The 26,063-nt window shown below is 36.8% G+C and overlaps 1 protein-coding gene across 3 annotated transcripts in view; it reads left to right on the plus strand.

The window, feature by feature from the left end:
- LOC127873870 (tetratricopeptide repeat protein 27-like) overlaps positions 1-25,059 on the plus strand; it is a 30,327-nt gene extending 5,268 nt beyond the window's left edge. Inside the window, exons 4-23 of one of the 3 annotated variants that reach the window (XM_052417958.1) lie at positions 3,892-4,026; positions 4,657-4,759; positions 6,213-6,252; positions 6,967-7,091; positions 10,714-10,847; positions 12,192-12,304; positions 12,580-12,649; positions 13,125-13,238; positions 13,357-13,452; positions 13,578-13,700; positions 15,465-15,638; positions 16,164-16,217; positions 18,689-18,787; positions 19,407-19,459; positions 19,966-20,044; positions 20,667-20,867; positions 21,720-21,782; positions 22,618-22,729; positions 23,447-23,547; positions 24,278-25,059. In XM_052417958.1, coding sequence (XP_052273918.1) covers positions 3,892-4,026; positions 4,657-4,759; positions 6,213-6,252; positions 6,967-7,091; positions 10,714-10,847; positions 12,192-12,304; positions 12,580-12,649; positions 13,125-13,238; positions 13,357-13,452; positions 13,578-13,700; positions 15,465-15,638; positions 16,164-16,217; positions 18,689-18,787; positions 19,407-19,459; positions 19,966-20,044; positions 20,667-20,867; positions 21,720-21,782; positions 22,618-22,729; positions 23,447-23,547; positions 24,278-24,403 — 2,115 coding nt within the window. In that variant the 3' untranslated portion in view covers positions 24,404-25,059. The other 2 variants (XM_052417960.1, XM_052417959.1) reach the window with 2 other exon arrangements.
- Positions 25,060-26,063: the final 1,004 nt, after the last annotated feature.

Below are 26,063 nucleotides of genomic sequence, written 5' to 3' on the forward strand. Positions count from 1 at the left end.
TTTCAAAAAGCGTGGGGATAAAAAAACCTTGTAAACACTGTAGAAGTCACATTTAATGCCCAATCTCCATATAACTTTGTCAAAATGTTTGTCTTAATGATATGTTGGTTGAGTTCAAAAGTGGTTCCGGTCCGTTGAAAAACATGGCTGCCAGTGAACGGGGCAGTTTTCCTTATTAATTTAAGCTATAGAGAATCCTTGTAAACACTCTAGAAGTCATAATTTTTGTCCAATCATCATGAAAGTTGGTAAAAACATTGGTTTTATTGATTTCTCGGACGAGTTTGAAAATAGTCCAGATCGGTGAAAAAACATGGCCGCCAGTGGGCGGGGCATTTTTCTCTATATGTATATAGTGAAAACATGTGAACACTCTAGAAGTCACATTTTTGGTCCAATCTATATGAAATTTTGTCAGATCTTTTGTTTCCTAGATACGTGAGTTGAGTTCGAAAATGGTTCCGGTCCGTTGAAAAACATGGTTGCCAGGGGGACGGGGCAGTTTTCCTTATATTTATATAGTAAAAAGGCTTGTAAACAATCATGAATAAAGGTCATGTAACATGCGAGACAACTCTTCTAAATATTGCATTTAAGTTTACAGTAGTTACTCCCCTTTGACTATTAATGTTTTCATAATAGTACAGTGTAGTTGTGTGTATCATTTATGTGTTAATTGTTATTCGAGGTTCGATGTTTTTTTTAGCTCACCTGATTGCTCAGGTGAGCTTTTGTGACCGGTCTTTGTCCGTCGTCCGTCCGTCCATCCACATTTGTTCGTAAACACTCTAGAGGCCGCATTTATTGTCCGATCTTCATGAAACTTGGTCAGAAGATTTGTCCCAATGATATCTTGATCGAGATCGAAACTGGGTCATGCTGGGTCAAAAACTAGGTCACTAAGTCAAAAAAAAGAAAAACCTTGTAAACACTGTAGAAGTCACATTTAATGCCCAATCTCCATGTAACTTTGTCAAAATGTTTGTCTTAATGATATGTTGGTTGAGTTCAAAAGTGGTTCCGGTCCGTTAAAAAACATGGCCGCCAGTGGGCGGGGCAGTTTTCCTTATTTAGCTATAGAGAAACCTTGTAAACACTCTAGAAGTCACAATTTTTGCCCAATCATCATGAAAGTTGGTCAAAACAGTGGTTTTATTGATATCTTGGACGAGTTCAAAATGGTCCAGATCGGTGAAAAAACATGGCCGCCAGTGGGCAGGGCATTTTTCTCTATATGTTTATAGTGAAAACATGTGAACACTCTAGAAGTCACATTTTTGGCCCAATTTTCATGAAATTTTGTCAGAACATTTGTTTCCTTGATACGAGAGTTGAGTTCGAAAATGGTTCCGGTCAGTTGAATAACATGGCTGCCGGGGGGGGGGGGCAGTTTTCTTATATTTATATAGTAAAAAAAGCTTGTGAACACTCTAGAAGTCACATTTTTTGCCCAATCATCATGAAACTTGGTGAAAAGATTGGTTTAATATATATCTCAGATGAGTTTGCAAATGGTCCCGATCGGTAAAAAAACATGGCTGCCAGGGGGGTGGGGCAGTTTTCCTTATGTGACTATATAGAGAGAAACCTTGTGATCGAACACTATAGAAGTCACATATTTTGCCTAATCATCATGAAACTTAGTCAATACATTGGTTTTATTGATTTCTTGGACAAGTTGGAAAATGGCTCAGATAGGTGAAACACACTCTTTAGCTCACCTGATTGCTTTCATTAAACCACACTAAAGAACTATGTTTTTTATCAGTAATTATAATCAGTATTATCACCTCTATTGATCGATATATATATCACAGGGCAAGTATCTTTAAATTGGTTTGCGATTTTTACAGTTTACAAATTTTCGACCACCTTTATTAATTTCACGCGTATTTAAGCCGATATTCACAACTTTTCGACACTAGGTCTGAGGTGCGATAAACCGGCCCTGAGCGGTTTAGAGGGGCGAGGTTTTAGGATTGGTCTTTGTCCGCTGTCAGTCCACATTTGGTTTGTAAACACTCTAGCATTCACATTTCTCAAGCATTCTTTATTAAAGTTGCTGAAAGATCTCAGTCAAGTTTGATGATGAGCAAAATCACATAATGAATGCCATAATTATTGACCTTAGATTGTCCTAATTTTCATTATATTATACAAAATCCTTTTAAACACTCTAGAGGTCACAATTTTGTTTCAGATTTTATTAATCTTGGTCATAATATTTATTTTTGTAAGCAAAGTTTGATGTTTGATAAGGGGGGTCAACTCAAAATATAGGTCACCATTTTAAATCTTACAAAAACATAAACACTCCATACGCCAGAGTTTTGGTTCAATAATGATGAAACTTGACCAGGATGTTTTTCTGGTCAATATTAAGGTCAAGTTTGGCATTAGGTAAACATTGAATGAACCGACTCCTCTCAGGTGAGCGAACTAGGGCCATCTTGGCCCTCTTGTTAAAAGGACTTTCTGGTAAATATGGACGATAAAAGTTCTCAATGGTTTCTGTAACACAAACGTTGCTATTTTTCTAAAGTATCAAATAAATTTTGGCGAAAGTGACTATTTATAGATTTGAAGAAATATTGCCACTGAACATGCGTAAATCCCCTGACGTGATGTGTGCTTGTTTATACCTTGCTCAATACACAGACGCTTTCTATGCAAATGACGCGACGTTGTACATGCTGCATACTGTTCGCGCCGGTCAACACGATATAAATTATCACTGTTATTTGAAGCAAGTATCTGTTAACGTCGAGTTAACATTTACCTTCGGAAGTGTGTTTCGGATTACAAACGTGTTGACATTAACATTTGGGAGTGGGTTTCGGATTACAAATTTAATTATGCTCATTTGAGATTTCAACAAAAAATTAAATGTTGCGTAATGTATTCAACGATAATTTGTTAAAACGCTTTACGAGTCGAGTAAATGTTTTGAACATGCAAGAAATGCACAACTTCCACGAGGATGACCGCCGGTTGCCATCATCAGTCTTCTAAGAAACTGGCCAAGATTTCTGTGGCAGTTACATGTACGCCACGAGTCACATGATTTAAATGCAGGTAGTGCCTGCCTATGAGTGCCTTCGCTCATACAAAGCGTGCGCTCTCATTGGGCAATATTGATTTTCCAATACAGCGACGCTCCGCCTTTAGGCGGGCTTTAGTTGGGTAAAGAGATACATGACGTTATTGACAGAGGATCGTAAATCGGCTCTCACAATTTTCGGCAAAATCGATATCAATTTGATCTTAAGAATGGCTAGTTGCAGTAACTGAAAAATATACACTGATTTTCAGGCGCCCTGCGGACTCTGATTTCGAAATTCAAGCGCCCCGGTCAGGGACCATTAAATGGCCTGTTGAAAGCACTGAATAAGCACATGTACTTCTGTTGATGCACAATAGCAAATATATTTGGGTCCAGTTTTCTAGCTACGATATAAAGGGCCAGGTGCACTTGAGTCAAAAGGGCGCATAAGTGCAGATGGTCATATTAAACCTGTGGACTATTCAATATAGCATTTGTTATCAGTCTCCACAAAGTTCCGAAACCATTACTGGCATCATGGCTATTACTGGCCAGTCAACTACAAATTGGTATTTGGCCTTTAATTTTTACTGACCACGAGGGCCCGTACTGGCTTTGTCCAAAGGATTGCAGACTTTCACAATGACTGTGTTTTATATAAAACATATTTCATATTATCAGAGGGAAGAGGATGGGACGTTGGGGCTGCAGTTTGCTGTGCCCTTCTGTATAGGCCTAGCTTGAGTACTAGATCTATTGATTCAACTATATTTAACAATACTGAACATTTAATCAATAATATATTTAATTACTCGATCATGTAACAACTGTAAGCTACTACCATTCAGCTGGATGGTTCCTGGCTGGAGACCCAGCTGAGTGTGGATGGCGAACCAGTCTACGGGCTTGCCACCTTCCCACAGTTTCTCTATCTGGCACGCACAGTGCTCCAGTTCTGTAAACAGTCATGTACATGCCTTCATGTGAGTATTCTTCCTATACTAGTCAGGCCTTTGCCTGGCGTATCTATGGGTCTGTTAAACAGACCAATTCTAAAACCAAATTTTCTAAAAAAAATCCCAATTTGAATTTTTTTCCAATACTAGTATCCAAAAAGAAAGAATTGTGATAATGATCTATCTCAATTTTATTATAAGAACATCTAAAACAATTATAACTTTAAACTTAACTAAAATTTAATTAACTTTGTTCTTCTAATTTTTAAGATAATTTAAAAAGGGGATATATTTTGTAAGTTTTTCCCAAATCAGTGGTCTTTTTGCGAGAAAAAAAATCCAATCCCGAAATTTCTTTTTTTCCCAAAATGGTCAGGAAAAGGCCTGCTAGTTTTAGTTTGTTATGTTGCTACTAGAAATTACTTGGATGATAATGATACTGGTGATGCTGATGATACAACTGTTGCTGACAATGTGGGTGGTGTCAAGTGTCTAGAAATTAAGAGTTCTAAAGGTTCGATTTTGAGTATGACATTGAGGATTGTGATTCTGATGACATGAATAACAATAAAACATGATTGTTATGAATAAAAAAGGATGATATCACTGTTTCTGTTGTTAGGATAATAATTTTTATAGTTCTTTTCCAATTTTCAGACTGTTGACTGGTGGTTGTTACGATGTACCAGTATACATCAAGATATCCTTGACAGCAAGTCCAATACGCTTCGAGAACTTGTAATTTCACTCATAGACGCAGGTATATACTCCATTAATTTCACTCATAGATGCAGGTATATACTCCATTAATTTCACTCATAGATGCAGGTATATACTCCATAAATTTCACTCATAGACGCAGGTATATTCTCCATTAATTTCACTCATAGACGCAGGTATATACTCCATTAAACCTTTACCACTCAGTAGCAAAGAGAAAATGGTTATGTGCAAACAGCATTAAACCAGGTTTTATGCTGTTTGCTGCTCATCAGTATATAAGGGTTGGAAATGAAGCCTTTAAAACATGAATCTAGTAAAAAAAGTCTTTAATTAAATTTAACTTTCCAAGGGACTACAAATGCATCAAAATACCTATCTTAGCGGTAAAGGGTTAAAGTACTAAACAGGTCTTGCAAAAATCAACTACTCTGCTGGAGTTTATGAGTGAACTTGAAAGTCAGGGGAGTTAAGTTTTGCAAGTACTCAAAAATCTGTGTGCCTGGTTTTTCCAGGTTCTTAAAAGTTAATCCAATGCCAAAACTCCTGCTACAACAGTAGAAAGTCTAAACAAATTGCCAAGCAAACACAATACTGTACACAGTATGATTTTTCACTCTGTCTGTTGAAAACAATTTTTGGAACCAAACTGACATAAATGTCCCCTTTTTTAGCTCAGCTGAGCAGGATGTGCTCCAGGTGAGCTAATGTGCTTATCCTATGTCCATATTCCATGGATGTGCATTGTGCGTCATCAAGTTTTAGCTCATTACACCACTAGATGCCACATTTTTGTCCAATCTTGATGAAACTTTTTCAGGATGTTTGTCATGGCAACGTCTAGACCAAGTTTATGTCTGGTTCACGTGCATCCAAAACATAGGAATGCATGTAACCTCTCAAGAAGACTAATTAATTCCTCATTTTCCTTTTTATGTTGCAATATTGACAGAGATTATTAGATTGGCATACAGAAATAAATATAAGGTAAATGTTTCAATTTTGGTTCAAATGTTTTAGTTACTATCTAGACCATGTTTAAATAAGGGTCAAATGCGGTTAAAAACAAGGTCGCAAGGTGAAGTATTAAATAATTGGTGTACCTTGTACTCAGGCAAGCACTTAAGGACCATTATGGCCCTCTTGTTATCCTTTAATTTGACCTATGTCGTATTTGTTATATTGTTTCTGTGTTCCACGCATGTTACCTTCCATTTATGATGAGCATTATGGGTCATGCTCTGTGAAAAGGGGGTTTCATGCATATGCGTAAAGTATCGTCCCAGATAAGCCTGTGTAGTCCGCACAGGCCAGCAGGGACGACGTTTTATGTTGGTATGATATTTTATCGTTTAAAGAAAGTCTCTTCTTAGCAAAAATCCAGTTTAGGCGGAATGTGTCGTCCCTGCACAGGCTAATCTTGGAGACAACAATTTATGCACATGCATTAAACCCCCTTTTCACAGAGCATGGCTATACTCTATCTTTTTCAGTGCTGTCTAAGGAACCCCTCATGACTGATGATAAATACAGGTATGTTACAATTTTCACACTGTGCACATGTCCTCAAGTGATGTTTACATTTTAAAATAAACGTTCATTTATTACCCATTAATTTATTATTATTAGTAGTAGTAGTGCTCATTGTCGACCTGAAATGGCTTGAAGTCACCCCAGGGGTGACTAGAAGCCGATTCTTGTCACCCTAGGGTGACTTCAAGCAGATTCATGTCACCCTGGGGTGACTTCAAGCCGACCTGATGACTAGAATCGGCTTGAAGTAGCGTAGCGCATTGGGTCATTGTCGACCTGTAATGGCTTGAAGTCACCAACCCTTCAAGCCGACTGGGTGACTAGAATCGGCTTGAAGTCACCCCAGGGTGACATGAATCGGCTTCTAGTCATCCCCGGGTGACTTCAAGCCATTTCGGGTCGACAATGAGCAGTAGTAGAAGTAGTAGTAGCAGTAGTATATCTTTGTGTACATTTTATAAACTAGTCTAAGGTAATAGTTTCATTTGTGTTGAATTATAAATGTAGTAATGTCATTAAAAGTATTATACTGGTACTGTGTTTACATTAACTCTTTTTAGTAAAGAAGTCCATTTGAAAAGAACAGCATAGATTAGGCACTTTGAAATGACTAATGTAACAGGAATATATGTTAGATGTCTGTGAGAGGAATCTTGTATGACACCATTCCATGCTGCAATACTGTAAGTTCATGGCCATGTTCTACTCTGTCAGGAAGCTCCAGATAGAGTTCTGCGTGGAGGCAGGGCTTCTCTCTCACAGGTTCTACCGGTACCGAGAGGCCAGGGAGCTCCTTATGAGGGCCAAGAAACTCTCGGGGCTCGACATTCAATTCACAGGTGCGACACACCACTGAGTACACTCATCCCACCATCACATGTGAATTGATGACATCACACATGAATTTATTATATCACACATGAATTGATGACATCACATATGAATTGATGACATCACACATGAATTGATGACATCACACATGAATTGATGATATCACATATGGGTTGAACACATCACAGGTGCATTGACAAAATAATGTGCTTTGATGTATTTCAACCTTTCTTAAAATTGCAAAAAAATCCATTACAATGATTTTGATATTTTTTAGCTCACCTGAGCACAACGTGCTCATGGTGAGCTTTTGTGATCGCCTTTTTTCCCTTGTCCGTCGTGCGGCGTCAACATTTGCCTTGTTAACACTCTAGAGGCCACATTTATTGTCCAATCTTCATGAAATTTTGTCAGAAGATTGGTCCAAATGATATCTTGCATAAGTTCGAAAATGGTTACGTTTGCTTGAAAAACATGGCTGCCAAGGAGAGGGGCATTTTTCCTTATATGGCTATGGTAAAATCTTGTTAACACTCTAGAGGCCACATTTATTGTCTGATCTTAATGACACTTGGTCAGAAGATTCATCCCAATAATATCTTGGACGAGTTCTAAAATGATGCAGGTTGGTTGAAAAACATGGCCGCCAGGGGGCGGAGCATTTTTCCTTATATGGCTATAGTAAAACCTTGTTAACACTCTAGAGGCCACATTTATTTTCAGATCTTCATGAAACTTGCTCAGAAGATTTGTCCCAATGATATCTTGGATGAGTTTAAAAATGGTAACCTTTGCTTGAAAAACATGGCTGCCAAGGAATGGGGCATTTTTCTTTATATGGCTATATATGGCTATATTAAAATCTTGTTAACACTCTAGTTTGCCCAATCTTCATGAAATTTGGTCAGAACATTTGTTTCCTGTGTAGTAAAGTTTGGTTTTATTATGTTATTTTTATTTAACATAAACTGTATTATGTAATTTTTCATAACACAGAATTTTCATAATTAACATAACTGTTTAGTCATTAGCACTTATGATAAGCCTATGAACTAAGAGATAACTGAAAGAAAGACAACATGTACATGATTTTGCAGTATTTATCTTCCTTGTTTAACCTGGTTCAGTAATCTATTTTTAGTTCTGCTCTGGAATTTGGGAAGATATTGATCATTGATAAATGGACTGTTCTGAGGGAAAATATACTACTCTGCCATTGATCTCTTCTGAACTGTATAAAATAAGCTGTTTTGGCTGATTTAATCACCTCTTGATGCTTTCTTGAAAAGTTAACAGCTCTTGAAAAAGGTTGGAATTTTGAAATAATTAAACTCTAAATAATTTTAACACCAGCATCAAGACATTTTGGCATTATTTTCTAAATTATTCGTATTATTTAGATTATTTTTATTTGGTATTTTCTTAATTAGAAAGACTCTATTTTATTTCAATAACTTTAGTAGATTCTTCTTATTTTTACATTTGATTCACTGAAGTTTCCTAATCTCCATAAATATTGTTCTTTAGATTAAGTTAGACCTATTTTGTAAACTAGATTTTTGAAGCACTTTCTAGACTTACAGTAACTTATATTTATATTAGTTTTTTTTACAGATTGTAAACTTCTTTTTACATTCATCAAGGTATTTGCTGTATGTTGTTCATTTTTGTAACGATACTTAGATTCCTTAGACTTGGCTTGTACCTGTTCTTAATTCTCTGTCATTGTTCTTCATTTTCCGAGTTCTTGGAATAAAAGTTAGTTATTTTTGTTAAATTTGCTTTGGTTTTCACTTATAAATAAATTCTTTGAGTGTATTCAGGTGCTCCGGCTGGACGCCTTTAGTTAATTGAATTACAACCAGTCAGTGGTGTCATCCTGATCGACCGGAAATAAGCGTTTGTCAAATAAATATTTCCGCATTACATACTAGTAAGTGCTCACAAAGTTACATAACTCGTAACCGTCCGGTGACCGGTTCATTTGCGTAAGCGAAGGAGACCGCACTACCACACCTGGATACGACAGTTGAGTTTGATAATGGTTTGGATCGGTAAAAAAACATGGTCGCCAGGGGGGGGTCTTTTTCCTTATAATTATATGGTAAAAAAGCTTGTGAACACTAGAAATCACATTTTTGTCTAATCATCATAAAATTTTGTCAAAACATTAGTTATGTGGATGTCTTGGACGAGTTTGAAAATGGTCGTGATCAGTGAAAAAACATGGCCGCCAAGGGAGTGGGTCAGTTTTCTAAATATGTATTTAGTGAAAACATGTGAACAGTCTAGAAGATACATTTTTTGCCCAATCTTCATGAAATTCTGGACATATCTTGGAAGAGTTAAAAAATAGTTCAGGTTTGTTAAAAAAACATGGCTGCCAAGGGGCCTATTTGTTGTTCATTCTTCATGAAACTTGGTTAGAACATTTGTTCCATTGATATTTTGGGCTGCAAAGAACAGGTCATTTCTTTTTATCTCAGGTGAGCGACATTGGGCCTTTCAGGCCCTCTTGTCTTTATTTGCGCGAAGTTGTCAGCTTTTGATGTGCCCAGTAGGGTGTCATAAAGCAATCGCACTGTCCGTCAGTCTGTCTGTCAGTCTGACAGGAATCTCTTTCCTGAGGGTTTTTATCCTAAAGGCTTTCAGATATTTACCTGATTTTGGTTTGTGAGGGTATCTACATGACTAACAGACCAAGATTGAGTTTTGTTCTGGTCCATTTTTTTTTTAAACAAAGTTACCAACCTTGGACAGAACAAATAAATAACTGTTTTCCGGAATTTTTCTGATTGTGTTTAGATTCTTACCTGATTTTTGGTGTGTAAGCCTATATGCATGACTTTCAGATCAAGGCTGAGATTTGAGTCTGGGGCATTGAGTTCCATAAACATGTCTCTTGTTAGTTTTGTTTTTACAATTATCAAGTGAAAGAATAGGGTAAATACGTTTTTAATATACTGGACAAGGTAACTAAATAACATTTCTTTATAAGCATACAGATTAATTTAATTATGTAAGCATTACATTTATAGTGTTGTATACTGTTAAATCATTCTAACAAACCCATTACTGATCTGTATGTGTCAAATACAGTAAAACCCAACTGATATGCTCACCTAAAAGTCTTCATTTAAATGTTCTCATTAGCAGGGTGGTTGTTTTATTGAGGTTCGGCATAAATTCATATGAGCCTCGCTCTGTGAAAAGGGGGTTTAATGCATGTGCATGAAGTGTTGTCCCAGATTAGCCTTGCAGTCCGCACAGGCTAATCAGGGACAACACGTTCCGCTTTTATTGCATTTTTTGTTACAAGGAAGACTCTACTTCATGAAAATCCATTTGAAGCGGAAAGTGTCATCCCTGATTAGCCTGTGCTGACTGCACAGGCTTATCTGGGACAACACTTTACGCACATGCATTAAAACCCCTTTTCACAGAGTGAGGCTGATATCAGTTTTTATCTCCCCTGAGCATGAAGTCAATAGTATTTTGGTTTGAGACCAATGAATTAATTTATATGGGAAATAAATTGTCTTGTTAAATCAGGCTAGTTTGAAGCAATCTTGTTGGTTCAGTGTTTGTTTAAGGCACAAATGGCACGTTGGATGTATTTTTCAATGGCAGGAGCCATGGGCAAGAGAACTCGCTACCAACAGACAGACAAGGCCCAGCTCCTGTTGAAAGTGGGTCGCTTGGAGAACGATGATGCAAACCTACACAGAGAGGTGGCTGCTAATGGAGAACTACATATGCCTAAGGTATTGCTATTTATGCATCGCCTTCATAATGACACTAGAGAATTAAGTGTTTAGCCTGTCAATATGTGTTTAAGTGTATGTATGTGTATATTTATATATATAAAATATGGGATATGCTCTGTGAAAAAGGGAGTTTAATACATGTGTATAAAGTGTCGTTCCTGATTAGCCTGTGCGGACTGCACAGGTTTATCTGGGACGATACTTTACCACATTTATTAAACCCCCTTTTCACAGAGCACTCATCACCGGAGGGGACTTATGGTTTGCGCTCTGTGTGTCAGTGAAAGTCCGTCAGTCTGTCAAACTTTTCTCGATCCTGTGATAACTTTAAAGGTTCTTCATATTTTTTCATGAAACTTGAAACATGGACAGATGGCAATATAGAGATTATGCACGTCATTATACCCCCACAAACGAAGATTAGGGGGGTATATAGGAGTGAGCTTGTCTGTCTGTCGGTCGGTCGGTCCGTATTCAGTGTCCGCTCTCTAATTCAAGTTGTTTTCATCAGATCTTCACCAAACTTGGTCAGATGTTGTTTCTAGATGATGTCTAGGTCAAGTTCAAATATGGGTAATGCTGGGTCAAAAACTAGGTCACAGTGTCACTTAGTGCGTTTTAAAGATTGAGCATGGTGTCCGCTCTCTAATTCAAGTAGTTTTCATCCGAGCTTCACCAAACTTCATCAGAAGTTGTATGTAGATGATGTCTAGGCCAAGTTCGAACATGGGCCATGCCGGTTCAAAAACTAGGTCACAGGGTCACTTAGTGCGTTTTAAACATTGAGCATGGTGTTTGCTGTTTTTTGTGAAGACAACATGCAAGATATTCTGTGTCAATGCGGCATGTGGGGGTATTCGTCACCTCTGTGACAAAGCTCTAGTTTCATTTTGTTCATACGTCAAGAATTCTGGTTGCTATGGCAACAAATAGACTAGAAATACTGCTGATAATGGTGGATCCTGCACACTTTTCTGGATCCTGGGATAACTTTAAAAGTTCTTAATATTTTTTCATGAAACTTGAAACATGGATAAATGGCAATATGGACATGCACGTCATTTCATTTTCTTCATATGTGAAAAATTCTGGTTGCTATGGCAACAAAATTTTTTTTTTTTAATAATCTGACAATGGTGGAGCAAGTAGGGGACATATATTGCTTGGCAATAGTCTTGTTATTTTTATGCCATTTGGCATTTTTATGTCCATCTCATCATATTGTTTTCCATGAGGGGATTTAAAAATGTTTGTGACAAAGAACTTGTTTACTTTAGCTAGTTGTGATGACAAACTTGAGCACATGGTAGAAGAAAGATTTTGTCTTTGTTGTTCTTGTAGAACCTGAATCTGGAAGATGACACAGTCTTGAATGCTATCAACTTCACAGACATTGAAGGTTTGGACTCTGTGGCCATAGCTGACTATGAGCAGGCCTTGGTCTTAGGCCTAATGTGAGTACACACGTATACACTCATGTTGTCCAATGGGAGGGAATCCTCCTCCTAGCGTTGGACTTTAAACTCACGGGAGCATGAAGTGCTTGGTGAGCAGTTTGTTTACGAAATCTGTATGGTGTTTTCCAATAACAGCGATCCGTCTCGCACCAACAATTGAAAAGCCTGATGCCTTAGAGATTTAATGTTTTATACCATTTGGACATAATATGCTGTTTGTGTATGAACCATGAAATTATAGATTTCTTGATACGAGTTACAATGATTACTAGGGAGGACCATCGTCGAAGCCAAGCCAGCGCAGACTCAATGGCAGAGGAGGAAGTACATGCGTATATAACTGTGAGTGCCACAATGAATGGTTGTCATGTAGAGTGAGTGCTGTTAGGAGCACATTGAATTCATCAGGAATATTGGATCCTTGTATTCAATTAACCCTTTCCCCCATAAGAAGCAAAGTAAAAATGGCTTTTGCAACCAGCATAAAACCAGAAGTGGTAAAGGGTTAATGAGGAATATTTTATCTTTGTATGTTGTGTCTGCTAAATAAATGAACGACTCTGTTTTCTATGATCGTTTTTGAATTAGGTACAATTATTGCACTTTTAAAATTAGATGAAGCATTTAATATTTTAAATAAGTAAACTAACACAACTTTGCTTGTAATGATGATCATCTATACATAGCCTGGGGTAAGTTGTTATAAAATGTAGCATAGGATATGTAAATTTAGATAAATGATGTTGAGAACAGACTTTCTGGATTTCCCTGGAACGTCTTATATCCTATCTATCCCCATCTGTGTGTACATTCACAGTTTGGTTTGAGTCAAATGCGAAGCTGGAGTGTTTCCATAGCTGCTCTGCTGCTACGTTCCAAATTAGAGAAAGACAGCAGTCGAAGAATTGATCGGTCAATGAGACAGCTAGAGGTAATTATTTGTAATTATTTGTTGGTGGAATTATTGAAATAGAAGTAATTAATAAGCTTAAAAAATAACATTTTGTTCATCAACAGATAAAAATAAGTACCACTTGTTTCTTTTTTAGGAGTTATTCAACCAAACATTGAGGGATGAATCATCTGCTGGTGAAAGGTTTCGGCTGTTCTATGCTGCAAACATCCTCCCCGTGTGGGAAATACAGGTACATGTTTTAGCTGATATAGTTCAGTTTACACATAATCTTGTGGTATGTAAGGAATTTGTGTCTGTACAGTTAAAGACAGATTTGCCATTGATAGTTAAAATGCCTTTTAATGGTGAATGCAGAAGCAGTTGGCCGAGCTGTTGTTGTCACTAGGGGCCGTGGGGTCGGCCCTGGAAATCTTTGAACAATTAGAGATGTGGGAGGATGCAATAGCCTGCTACCAAAGGATGGGAAAAACTGAGAAGGTTAGGCTTATGTCAGTGTGTACAGTTATGTTGAGTTGGGGCCTACATGTCCCATTGATAATATCTACAGTTACATTGAGTTGGGGCCTACCTGTCCTATTGATAAAATCTACAGTTACATTGAGTTGGGGCCTACCTGTCCTATTGATAAAATCTACAGTTATGTTGAGTTGGGGCCTACATGTCCTATTGATAATATCTACAGTTACATTGAGTTGGGGCCTACCTGTCCTATTGATAAAATCTACAGTTATGTTGAGTTGGGGCCTACATGTCCCATTGACAATATCTACAGTTACATTGAGTTGGGGCCTACCTGTCCTATTGATAAAATCTACAGTTACATTGAGTTGGGGCCTACCTGCCCTATTAATAAAATCTACAGTTATGTTGAGTTGGGGCCTACATGTCCCATTGATAAAATCTACAGTTACATTGAGTTGGGGCCTACCTGTCCTATTGATAAAATCTACAGTTACATTGAGTTGGGGCCTACCTGTCCTATTGATAATATCTACAGTTACATTGAGTTGAGGCCTACCTGTCCTATTGATAAAATCTACAGTTATGTTGAGTTGGGGCCTACCTGTCCTATTGACAAAATCTACAGTTACATTGAGTTGGGGCCTACCTGTCCTATTGATAATATCTACAGTTACATTGAGTTGAGGCCTACCTGTCCTATTGATAAAATCTACAGTTATGTTGAGTTGGGGCCTACCTGTCCTATTGATAAAATCTACAGTTATGTTGAGTTGGGGCCTACCTGTCCTATTGATCAAATCTACAGTTATGTTGAGTTGGGGCCTACCTGTCCTATTGATCAAATCTACAGTTATGTTGAGTTGGGGCCTACCTGTCCTATTGATAAAATCTACAGTTATGTTGAGTTGGGGCCTACCTGTCCTATTGATAAAATCTACAGTTATGTTGAGTTGGGGCCTACCTGTCCAATTGATAAAATCTACAGTTATGTTGAGTTGGGGCCTACCTGTCCTATTGATCAAATCTACAGTTATGTTGAGTTGGGGCCTACCTGTCCTATTGATCAAATCTACAGTTATGTTGAGTTGGGGCCTACCTGTCCTATTGATAAAATCGCTAGATTAACCCTTTCCCGCTCAAAAGCTAAGTAAAAATGGCTATGTGCAAACAGCATAAAACCAGAACAGCCTGCGAGTTACTCGCAGCCTGTTCAGGTTTTATGCTGTTTGCTGCTCATCAGTATCTTAGGGTAGGAAATAAGGCCTTTAAAACTTGAATCTAGTTAGAAAGGTCTTGAATTAAATTTAACTTTCGATTGGACTACAAATGCGTCAGAATACATATCGAAGTGGAAAAGGGTTAATTGAAAATGTCAGCTTTGTGAAAATAGGTTTCTTGTTGTTATTAGGTAATTAGAGTTATATTTATTCAAAAAGGATTTTTAACTGAAAGGTAGAATTAATAGGTATATTCTCAGACATTATATATTAAACCAGGGATAATCTCTTTAAGTACTTCTGAACCAGGTAGAGACAGTGATCAGAGAACAGCTTGGTAGGTACAGTTACATTGAGTTAGGGCCTATTTGCCCTATGGATACATAGCTAGTTTTATTTAAAATGTCAGCTTTGTGAAAAAAATTGTTGTTGAAATTAGGTAAATGAAATTCAAAAGGCTCTTCAAACCAAATTTTTATATTGAATGTAACATCTCAGGTAACGTATATAATACCAATCTTAATCTTTTTAAAAATATCTCTGTAACGTATATCTGTACCAGGCAGAGACAGTGATCCGAGAACAGCTTGCGATCAAGGAGACTCCCAACCTGTGGTGTTTCCTGGGTGACATCACGCGTGACGTAGACCACTATGAGAGGGGCTGGGAGCTCTCCAACCACAGATCTGCCAGGGCCATGAGATGTATGGGTTACCTGTACTTTGCCAAGGAACAGGTAACACTCTTGTGTAGAACGGGAGGGTTGATCACAGATCTGCCAGGGCCATGAGGTACATGGGATACCTGTACTTCACCAAGGAACAGGTAACACTTGTGTGTAGAATGAGAGGGTTTATCACATATCTGCCAGAGCCATGAGGTGTATGGGATACCTGTACTTCGCCAAGGAACAGGTAACACTCATGTGTAGAATGGGAGGGGGTGGGCAATGGGTGTCCAGAGCAATAATATTGTTAAGTTGGATGTCAATCCATATATGTTGTATTCACATTGTACTTCTTGCACTTTGATTTGTGAGAACTGGCAGCTGTATAATATCTGGGGTGTTGATCTGTATGTAACATTCTTGTGTATGAACTTACTATAGGGGGGCTTTATATAAGGATTTTCATATCATTATTCTATACAGTTGATGACAAGTTGCATACATTCATATTGAGATTATTATGTGTTGCAAAACGATATTTGGGTTCTAAATGACCTTAAGTGACAGCTACATTGTATACATTTCTATTTGCAGTATGACAAGTGCATCGAGTGTTTTGAGAAGTCCCTGTGTGTGAATGCACTTCAAGTGAGTGATTTTTCACAAAGGAGATGTTTTGCTATTTACTGCACTTGAATAATGAGTGTGTCTTTCTGTCTGTCTGCATCTGGATTCTGCGATAGCTTATGAAGCATATACCGTAATTACTCTAAATTTTCGGACACTTAAAAATAATTTATGTTTTTCTGTGTCTGAAAATGTAGAAACGAAAAAGAGCTGTCTCCATAGGATGACATATGCCCCCAATAAACGCTTTGATAGAAGTCATGAGCGTTTTTCGAAACCTAAACGCTGACCCTAAGTTCAAGGTCAAGGTCAAAGGGGTCAAAATTTGTGTGTAATGGGAAGGCCTTGTCCATATACACATGCTTACCAAATATGAATGTTACATCTGAAGCGACATAGAAGTTATGAGCATTTTTCGAAACCTAAACGCAAAGTGTGACGGACAGACAGACGGACGGACAGTGCAATCACTATATGCCCTTCTTCGGGGGCATCACATTTTCCCAAAATACAGGTAACGGAAATTTTAGAGAAACTTAAAATATTGAATGGACGATTGAATAATGTGATGCAATATGTAAAGCGTCATTATATCAATGACTAATAGAACATGCTTGTAAAATACCATGCCAAAGCTTTTCTTCCTTTACCTAGTATGATATAGAACAAAAAAGTAAACACTTAAACATACTGCTTACTTCATATGATATCATTTCAAATGCTGTTGGGTTAACCCATTGTTTATAACCGGTATACATTGTTATTGAAGATTCATCTGCTGGGTTTTATGACCTTTATCCTGTTGTAAAAACCAACGATCATAGTGTCAACAGATAAGCAAAAACAGGACAGAAATCAGGCAAAATAGCGATGTCATGGATACTGTCAGAAAATTTACAGTCATTAATTATGGACGAAAACCTGTCCAAAATTTAGAGACACGAAAAATAATTATTTTGGCTGAAAAATGGGGTGTCTGAGAATTTGGAGTGTCCGAAAACTTAGAGTAATTACAGTTAGCTAGGTTGATGAAAATCTGTATGTATTTCGAGGGCCATATGGGGAATATGCAGGTTATTTCAGTTTTGTCCCTCTGTTCTTCTGTCCATCTGTCCATCTCTTGATCCAAAAAATTGGATCGTACAATTACAAAAAAAATACTTACGCTACTGTTAGGGGGACTTCTGTCTGTGACAAAGCTCTTGTTACTGCTGAATTGAAAAAAGTACCTGCATGTATACATTTCCAGTAGCAATTTAAATTGTTGTATTGTAATTAATATATATGATTTACTTTAATTTCAATATATTTAATTATGGGAATGATTATTAGGTTACTACAAATATTGGAACTAATGTCTGGAAATACATGCTATTATTTTACAATTCCGGTTTAACGGATGGTAAAACTGGCCCTGAGGGTACTAGAAGAGCCAAGAACGCAGTTTTGTTTGCTATTTGTAGTTCCTGTTATAGAACTTACAAAGATGTGACATCATTACAACTGACCAATCAAATGACTCCTTACAATATTCTGACCCATAAGGTTTCATATTGAAATATTTACATAACCAGTTTGACCACAGGTGTCACTTCTCAGTTGACCTTCTTATTTACATTGTATGCTGGGTACTCACTTCTATCATTTTCATTTTGCGCCAACATGTGCACAAGATGCTTCCACTTAAGCATTGGCAAAAATCAGCATATTGTATATTGGTTGAACATACCTTCGTTCATAAACTCATTCTTTGCATCATTTATTTTGAAATTCTTCTTTATTGAAGAACAACGTTGGATCTCAAATGTACATGCTTGCATACATATTCAGAGGTGGTGTAGAAACTACATGATAACACAATTACTCGCATTTTATTCAAGATAAAAAAACACTGTTTTTAGTGTTTGAAGCTAGTACAGTGTTAACTTTATCACATTAAACATGACGTTTCATTAAAATGTTTGGCATTATATTTGTTTAGATATAATTTCATTCCTGCGTATAATAACATAGTGTATGTTCATAACGGAAATGAGTGTACAGATTATAACTGTATGGCAGTGACCTGCCATCGTGGTTTGGGTCACCATAGAAACATAGTTAATGAATACACTCGGTCATCTCCTTTGAATAATTTCGAAGGGAACACCTATGAGATGGTTTGTTTAAAGTTTGCATTTGAATGAAACAATATGAAAAGTGAGCTTAAAGTGTGCACAAATAGCTAGGCCTATGTTCAGTATATAAAAAATGCCGACATAAAGTGGTACGTATGACGAATTAATTAAAGGACATGTGTTTTCATGAACTGAATGTAATAATTTATTTCAGCTTCAAGGTAAATTGAAATGAATTACAGTATTTACACATGCAAATTAATGCCACAGTTAACACTACAGCATCAAAGGTATGTGTATGACTTATGTTTGCCATTCAATCTGTATCTCCCTGTATGAAGCAAGCTCATACAATGTGACAACATTGTCCTTCAGGTACCTGTGTGGTTCACATATGGTTGTGCTGCAATGGCTGCCAAGAATTTCACCTTGGCAACGCAGGCATTCAAAAGATGCGTCTCTATAGACTATGATGTGAGTGGTACTTGATAGTAATTTTACGATTCATCTATAATACTATTCTATTTCATATTAATTGAGCTCTGTGATTTTTACATTTAAAATATGTCTGAGATCAAAGAAGGGGACATATAGCAGTCTCACTGTTAGTCAGTCTGTCTGTTTGTCTGTGCTAATTTTCCTGTCTCAGCCACAACTTGGCCACTTTACCGTCGCCGTGGTGTAATGGATATGGTGTCCGCCTAGTGACCAGGAGGTCAAGGGTTCGATCCTCACTGTGGGAGCGTTCTTTAGATCTCCCCCAAAGACACCAAGTACTGGTTCTAGGCCTAGGAAACGGACTCGAGAGCATTTCAATAAGCCTAAGGCTTTCGATGCAATCTAACTATAATAAATAGATTTAAACTAACTTGGCCATATTGATTTTGAAATGAGTTTGCCACAAATGTTTATCATTATTAAAGACACATGCCACCTACAACACCCAACTTCTTACCTCAAAAGGTCAAGGTCTCACTTGCAGGTGAAAGGTCAAATTTTGCTATGAAACAACTTTAAAATGTGTTTATGTTTGCAATACACAAGTTCATCATCAAAACAGCCATGAACTTTCACATGATATCTTCTTTTGTAGAATTATGAAGCTTGGAATAATCTTGCATCCGCCTATGTAAAGCTGAAAGAGAAGTATGTGTTGTCTTTGTTTAGTAGCCCATCATGAACAAGAAGATAGCTCTTAAATATGCATCTAAGTGGTAAAGGGTTAAATACGTATCTAAGTGGTAAAGGGTTAAATACGTATCTAAGTGGTAAAGGGTAAAATATGTATCTAAGTAGTAAAGGGTTAAATATGTATCTAAGTGGTAAAGGGTTAAATATGTATCTAAGTGGTAAAGGGTTAAGTCCTTCCAGACCCTTAGATTGCTGTAGATTAATAAATAGTTCATGAGTATACCTGTAATTCACAGACGCTATAAGGTCCTTGACAAAATTACTAATTAAATGGAATCACAAGATATTCTATTCTAATGACTATTGTTATTATTAATTTGTTTGTTTCTGTACTGATAATATTTGCAAACATTAGACAATTTTGAGTTGAACATACGCTTGCTTTGTTGTTTATTATATGTCAAAAGTTCAATTAATATTTCTACTTATACAAAGTTTAACAACACGAGTTTTTGTTTTAGGAAAAAGGCTTTTCTTACATTAAATGATGCTCTGAAGTGCAATTATGAAAATTGGCGGATATGGGAAAATTATCTTGTGGTAAGATTTGAGCCGCGTTCTGTGATAAAGAGGTTTTATGCATGTGCCTAATGTGTTGTCCCAGATTAACCAGTGCATTCCGCACAGGCTAATCAGGGATGTCACTTTCCACTTTTATTGTATTTTTTGTTTAAAGGAAGACCCTTCTTGACAAAAATCCAACTAAGGCCGAAAGTGACGTACTCTGTTTAGCTTGTGCGGACTGCACAGGCTAATCTGGGACGACACTTTACGCACATGCATTAACCCCCTTTTCACAGAATGCGGCTCATTTGTATACGTTCTTTGATTTTGGCTACTCTATGATGTCAACTAAGTACATTTAATGCATGTTAATTGTTTTGTTTTGGTAACTTGTTATCATATACAGGCTGTAGGTTATTTCTTTTGATGCCTCAGGAAGTAATCAACATTAACAGTAACTAGCCTATATTCTTATCATACCAAATGTTTAAAAAAACATACATCATTTAATACATTTCATGTATAAAAAAAAGATTTTAGTAAGACAAACAACATAAACTTTCTGTAGATTTATGTATACCAGTTTCAAATGCTTTAAATTCCATGCTGTGCACGTATGCTGTACTGTATACCCCCATTAGAGTGCATTCTGTTGCAGGTTGGTACAGACTGTGGAGAGTTCAACGCTGTCATCCAGGCGTACCATCGTCTCATGGACCTGCGCAGTAAGTGGGTCGACGAGCAAGTGCTTGCCATCCTCGTGCGCGCCGTAAAAGAAAACATTCTCGATGCTAGCGGGGTCTCGGCAGAACACATTCAGCAGAAACTGAAGGAGCTGTTTGGGAGAATCACTTCAAAGGTATGGATAAAATATCTCATCCACGCTAACTTAAGAATTGGATTGCGGACTTTTACCTTCATTCAACCTACCTGAACAAAAGTGAAGGTGCTCAAACCTTTCATTAACTTTATTGGATATTAATATGTTTCAAATGCTTTGAACTTCCTGCTTTGCTTTTCCTCTGTACTGCATGCTTCCAATTGAGTGCACTTTATTGCAGGTTAGTGCAGACTATTTGAATATCATATTTGAACTGGTCAGAAGACCTTGAATAGATATGCTAAAAATTGTATCTGCAAGAAGTATTGATGTCTATACTCAGAACTCCGTTTTTAAATACTGAAATTTCAGTACACATTGAACAAAAATAGTCATTTTGTTAGCTCGGCTGTTTTCCGAGAAAACCCGAGGTATTGTCATAGCCAGCTCGTCATGTGGTCCGCCGTCCGTGTCCTGCTAAAACCGTAACATTTTGTCAAGGTTTTGAACATTGACTCTAAAATCAAAGTGCTTCAACCTACAACTTTGATACTTCATATGTAGCTGCACCTTCATGAGGTCTACATGTGACACCCATTTTTGGGTCAATAGGTCAAAGGTCAAGGTAACTGTGACCTCTTAAAAAAATAAAATCTGTCAAGCTTACATTTATTCAAAACTGCACCCGCAGCCGAGCGTGGCACCTGTTATGCAGTGCTCTTGTTTGTTTTATGATAGATTTGCATAATAATGTTGATTGCTTGTCTTGATTTTCTTGATACATATGTATATCAGAAAAGTTGCCATGTTTTTATAAGTGAACGTTTTGGCCTGACCACTTATACATTGTACCCTGAGATTCTTGTGCACTCAGCTGCCATTGTTCCCTAGGTAACAGACAAAGCAGAGGTGTGGAGGCTGTATGCTCAGCTGTGCGCCGGGGACATGGAGAAGGTAGGGGCAGACATTGAAACATAAGTTAATTAGCTTTCTCAGTCAATTGTCATACTTTGCATAAAACAATTGATGCTTTCTCATATATGATCATTGAAATTAAAAGTTTAACCCTTTCCTGACAAAAGCAAAGTGAAAATGGCTATGTGCAAACAGCATAAAACCCAAACAGACTGCGAGTAACAGTTTTATGCTGTTTGCTGCTCATCAGTATCTAAGGATTGGAAATGAAGCCTTTAAAACTTGAATCTAGTAAGAATTGATTAAATGTAACTTTCTTAGGGACTAAAGTTTCCTTGGTTTTCCTATTTGTACTGCTTTTCATTTTAATGTTTGTCCTTTCATGTTTGTATGCTTTGTACAATAGTTCTTTATTCATTACTAAGCTCTGTTAGTACTAAATTTGTCTGATATTTTTAAGTACATGTAAATGCTAGTCTTTTAAAGTAATATTAAGTTACTTCTAGTCTTTTAAAGCAATACTTTATTCATACTCATATTCTCTGTAGTTCTCAACTACAGGATTATTATAACTATGTTTCATTGTATGTGCTATATATCATGTTGTTATCATGCAATGTAATGTGTAAGTTGTCTTTAAAAGCTCATCAGCGCTTGTGTTATCATTTTTGAGATGCCCGACTTTATAAATAAATATTTCTTGACTTGACTTAAAAATGTGTAAAAATACGTATCTAAGTGGTAAAGGGCTAAGAATGTTTCATTTATCAAGGTTAATCTTTAATAAGATTATTAGTCTATCAAGTATTTAGAGCAACTTTGAGGAACTTTTTGATGCAGTCTTTATGCATTTTATTTATGTATATGCTTGCAGATGCTTCAGTTTCTACAGAAAGCTCATCGGTGTGTGATGCAAACGTCGGGCTGGGAGAAGACGATAGAGCAGTGTCGTGAAGTAGCAACACAGTCAATACAGCTGGCAGATAGTATGTTGTTTAGCTGTACAAGGTCATGATAAATCATCCAATCTTGTCTTAAGATGATAATGTGATAGTTTCACCAAAGTACAGTTTCAAATGCTTGAAACATTTCTTTATTTCATCCTTTTTGTGCGCCTCTTCGAAGAACAGGGGGTATATTGTTTTGCTGGATGTCGGTCGGTCGTTGTGTAGACCAGTTCATTTCCGATCAATAACTTGTAAACAGATTGAAAAATTGGCTTGATACTTCCCATGTGCATGGGCCTTTGCCAGTTGATGACCTGTATTGAAATTGGGGTCACTAGGTCAAGGTCACTGTCACACTAAGAGTGAAAATTGTTTCAAATAAATAACTTGTGAAAAAACAGACCGATTTGCTTGATACTTCCCATGTGCTTTGGCTTTGGACAGTAGGTGACCCCTATTGAAATTGGGGTCACAAGGCTAAAGGTCAAGGTCACTGTCACACGAAAAAATGAAATTGTTTCCCTTATGGTCAGTTTTGTTGCAAAAAATCCTGTGTCAAGGCCCTGTTTTTTGTTGTTGTTTTTTCAAGGCCCTGTTTTTTGTTGTTGTTTTTTTTTTGGGGGGGGGGGGCATCTGTCTCCGACCTTGGAGCTCTTGTTTAAGCTAGAGTTTGTACTAGGTTCAGTATTCCTTTTGTGTTTTTTTCAATTCAGTGATTTTGTTACATTTACTTTCAATATCTTTCTAACATTTCAGCATACAGTGAAGTGAGTGGTGCCAACAGCAACCCTACACAGAGCCTCCAGATGTTGTCGTCTGCCAAGCTCATGCTCAGAGGTGTGCTCTCCAAAATAAAGGTAAATAAGGTTGCAAGAAAATAGTCTCTCTTTAAGTCACTTGTTAAAGGCAATGACGTAAGAATGCATTAGATTATTGTGATTTCACTTGTATGTGCTTTGGTAGAGAGACCTTGCCTCAGATTGCATATGGGTGCATGGGGTCCAGGTCACTATTGCTTAACCTTTCTCGCACAGAGGCAAAGTGGAAATGGCTATGTGCAAACAGCATAAAACCAGAACAGCCTGCGAGTAACTCGCAGTCTGTTCAGCTTTTATGCAGTTTGCTGCTCATCAGTATCTAAGAGTTGGAAACGAAGCCTTTAAAACTTGAATCTAGTAAGAAAGGTCTGTCATTAAATTTATCTTTCTAAGGGACTTCAAATGTGTAAAAATACGTATCTCAGTGGTAAAGGGTTAAAACAGAAAATATTATCTGCTCAATAATTGAATGAGAAATTTATAAAAATAAATATATAGATATCAATGTTAAGACCTCAGTTAAAATTGCACATGAATGGGTAATGTCAAGGTCACCAAAACTAAAAACAGCTATGATTGTGACAAGATGTCATTTATTGCAAACATTAAGTTGCCAATGAATGTCCAGGTTTTGTATTTCTAGATAAAATAACAATTAAAATTAACGTAGAAATGCAACATTAACTTGCTGGTTAATTTTAATATCTAACTAAACAAAAGTAACTGAACACACCCCTGTACATTTTTTCTTGTTTGTTGTGCAATTCAGCAAATACACACAGATCCAGTCACACAGGAGATTCCATCAGATGACGTCAGAACTATGTGCTCACAGCTTGAAGAAAAGATGGCTGCCATCGTGCAGAGGATTGAAGACTTAAAACAGTCCTCCTAGCGACCCTGATGGGTCACTTGTGAAACATTCATGTCTATAAAACGTTATTTTAGGAGAATTAATGTCTTTAAACACCTTGTGCCAAGTTAAGATGTCGTCATGATATTGCAGATTATTGGAAGATATTTTTTGGTCTATCATGGCGATATTGATTAAAGTTAATGGGCTTTTCTCTGTGAAAAGGTGGTTTAATGCATGTGCGTAAATAGTTGTCCCGGATAAGCTTGTGCAGTCCGCACAGGCTAATCAGGGACGACACTTTCGGCTTATAAGGTATTTTCTGTTGAAAGAAAGTATCTTCTTAGCAAAAATCAAGTTAAGGCGGAAATTGTCGTCCCTGATTAGCCATGTGGACTGCACAGGCTAATCTTTGATGACACTTAATGCACTTGCATAACCCCCTTTTCACAGAGCAGGGCTCAAATATACTCTCTTTGGTTATGATTAAAAGAAATGAATGTAGTAAATCAATTTTTATAAATTATTGCTTTGATACAGGAATGTTGATATTGAATGTGTATTTCTCAGTATTTTAACAATTAATTTAAGTGGTTATTAGCTGTATGGAGACAATTGAAACAATATACTACACATCGTTTTCATTTACACATTTGTTAGTGACATAATTGTATGAAACATAAATCATGAAAACATTATTATGTGTTTGGGATCTTCTTACTTTTAATTTTTAAAATACATGTGTCCTAATTCCCTCTGTCCGTAAGTTTGGTTTGTTTATATTATTCAAAAACAGGAACAAAAAACTTGAAAAATCCAACTTATAGATAAAATACAAAAGAAAAATTCACTGACTGCACGTTTTGAATAGGTATGTCTTCACTTAATGTCCTATTTCTATATTATATTGAATCTTTTAACATACATATTGTTTTGTTACTGTTTCTTTTGCTAATTAGGGAAACTAGAACTAGTATTGTAGCCTGTTTTGCTTAAGAACACAATAAAAAATAAATGAAATCTTTTATAACATTCATATCCGCACTCATTTAGATGAACGATTTCTGTACACAAACATTCACTTTTATTTCATGTATCTTGGATAAGCATTGTCCATGTTAACATTGCAGTAACTACCATGCGTCCATGTTAGCATTATTCAAAATTATTTCAGCTGATTTTCAAATAATTGTGATGTATTGAAGGTACAGGAGAAATGTGTATATATAGTTAATATGACAACAAACCAAGCGATTTATAAGTATAACTTCACATTCTTCTTCGATTAACAATTGCCACATACTTTAAAATGGTTTCAAGCCAGCCAACGTCAGTAATCCGTTAATGTAAACATTCGCTACTTGCAATGATACATTACTGAATATGGAAAATAGTGTAGATGTGCTATTAAGGTGTTTAATTTTATAAAGACTAAACAGTTAACAACTTACTTAACATTTCATATGCAGTGAATAGTTATTTTGGGGCTACATGGACGACAGGACAATTAAAAGTATTTTTAATCAATCTTACGTCGTGAAAATTGATGACTCCCTGCTGATGTTAATTAACATTTTAACAATGTGGTTGCCGTGGTCACTGAGCCGTGAAAGCTTACTGCTGAAATGTGATCATAATAGCATAGCGCACTAGCTCATAACATATAGGCCGTGCTCTGTGAAAAGGGGGTTTAATGAATGTG

The sequence above is a fragment of the Dreissena polymorpha genome, chromosome 3 (genome assembly GCF_020536995.1).
Source record: "Dreissena polymorpha isolate Duluth1 chromosome 3, UMN_Dpol_1.0, whole genome shotgun sequence".
NCBI lineage: Eukaryota > Metazoa > Mollusca > Bivalvia > Myida > Dreissenidae > Dreissena > Dreissena polymorpha.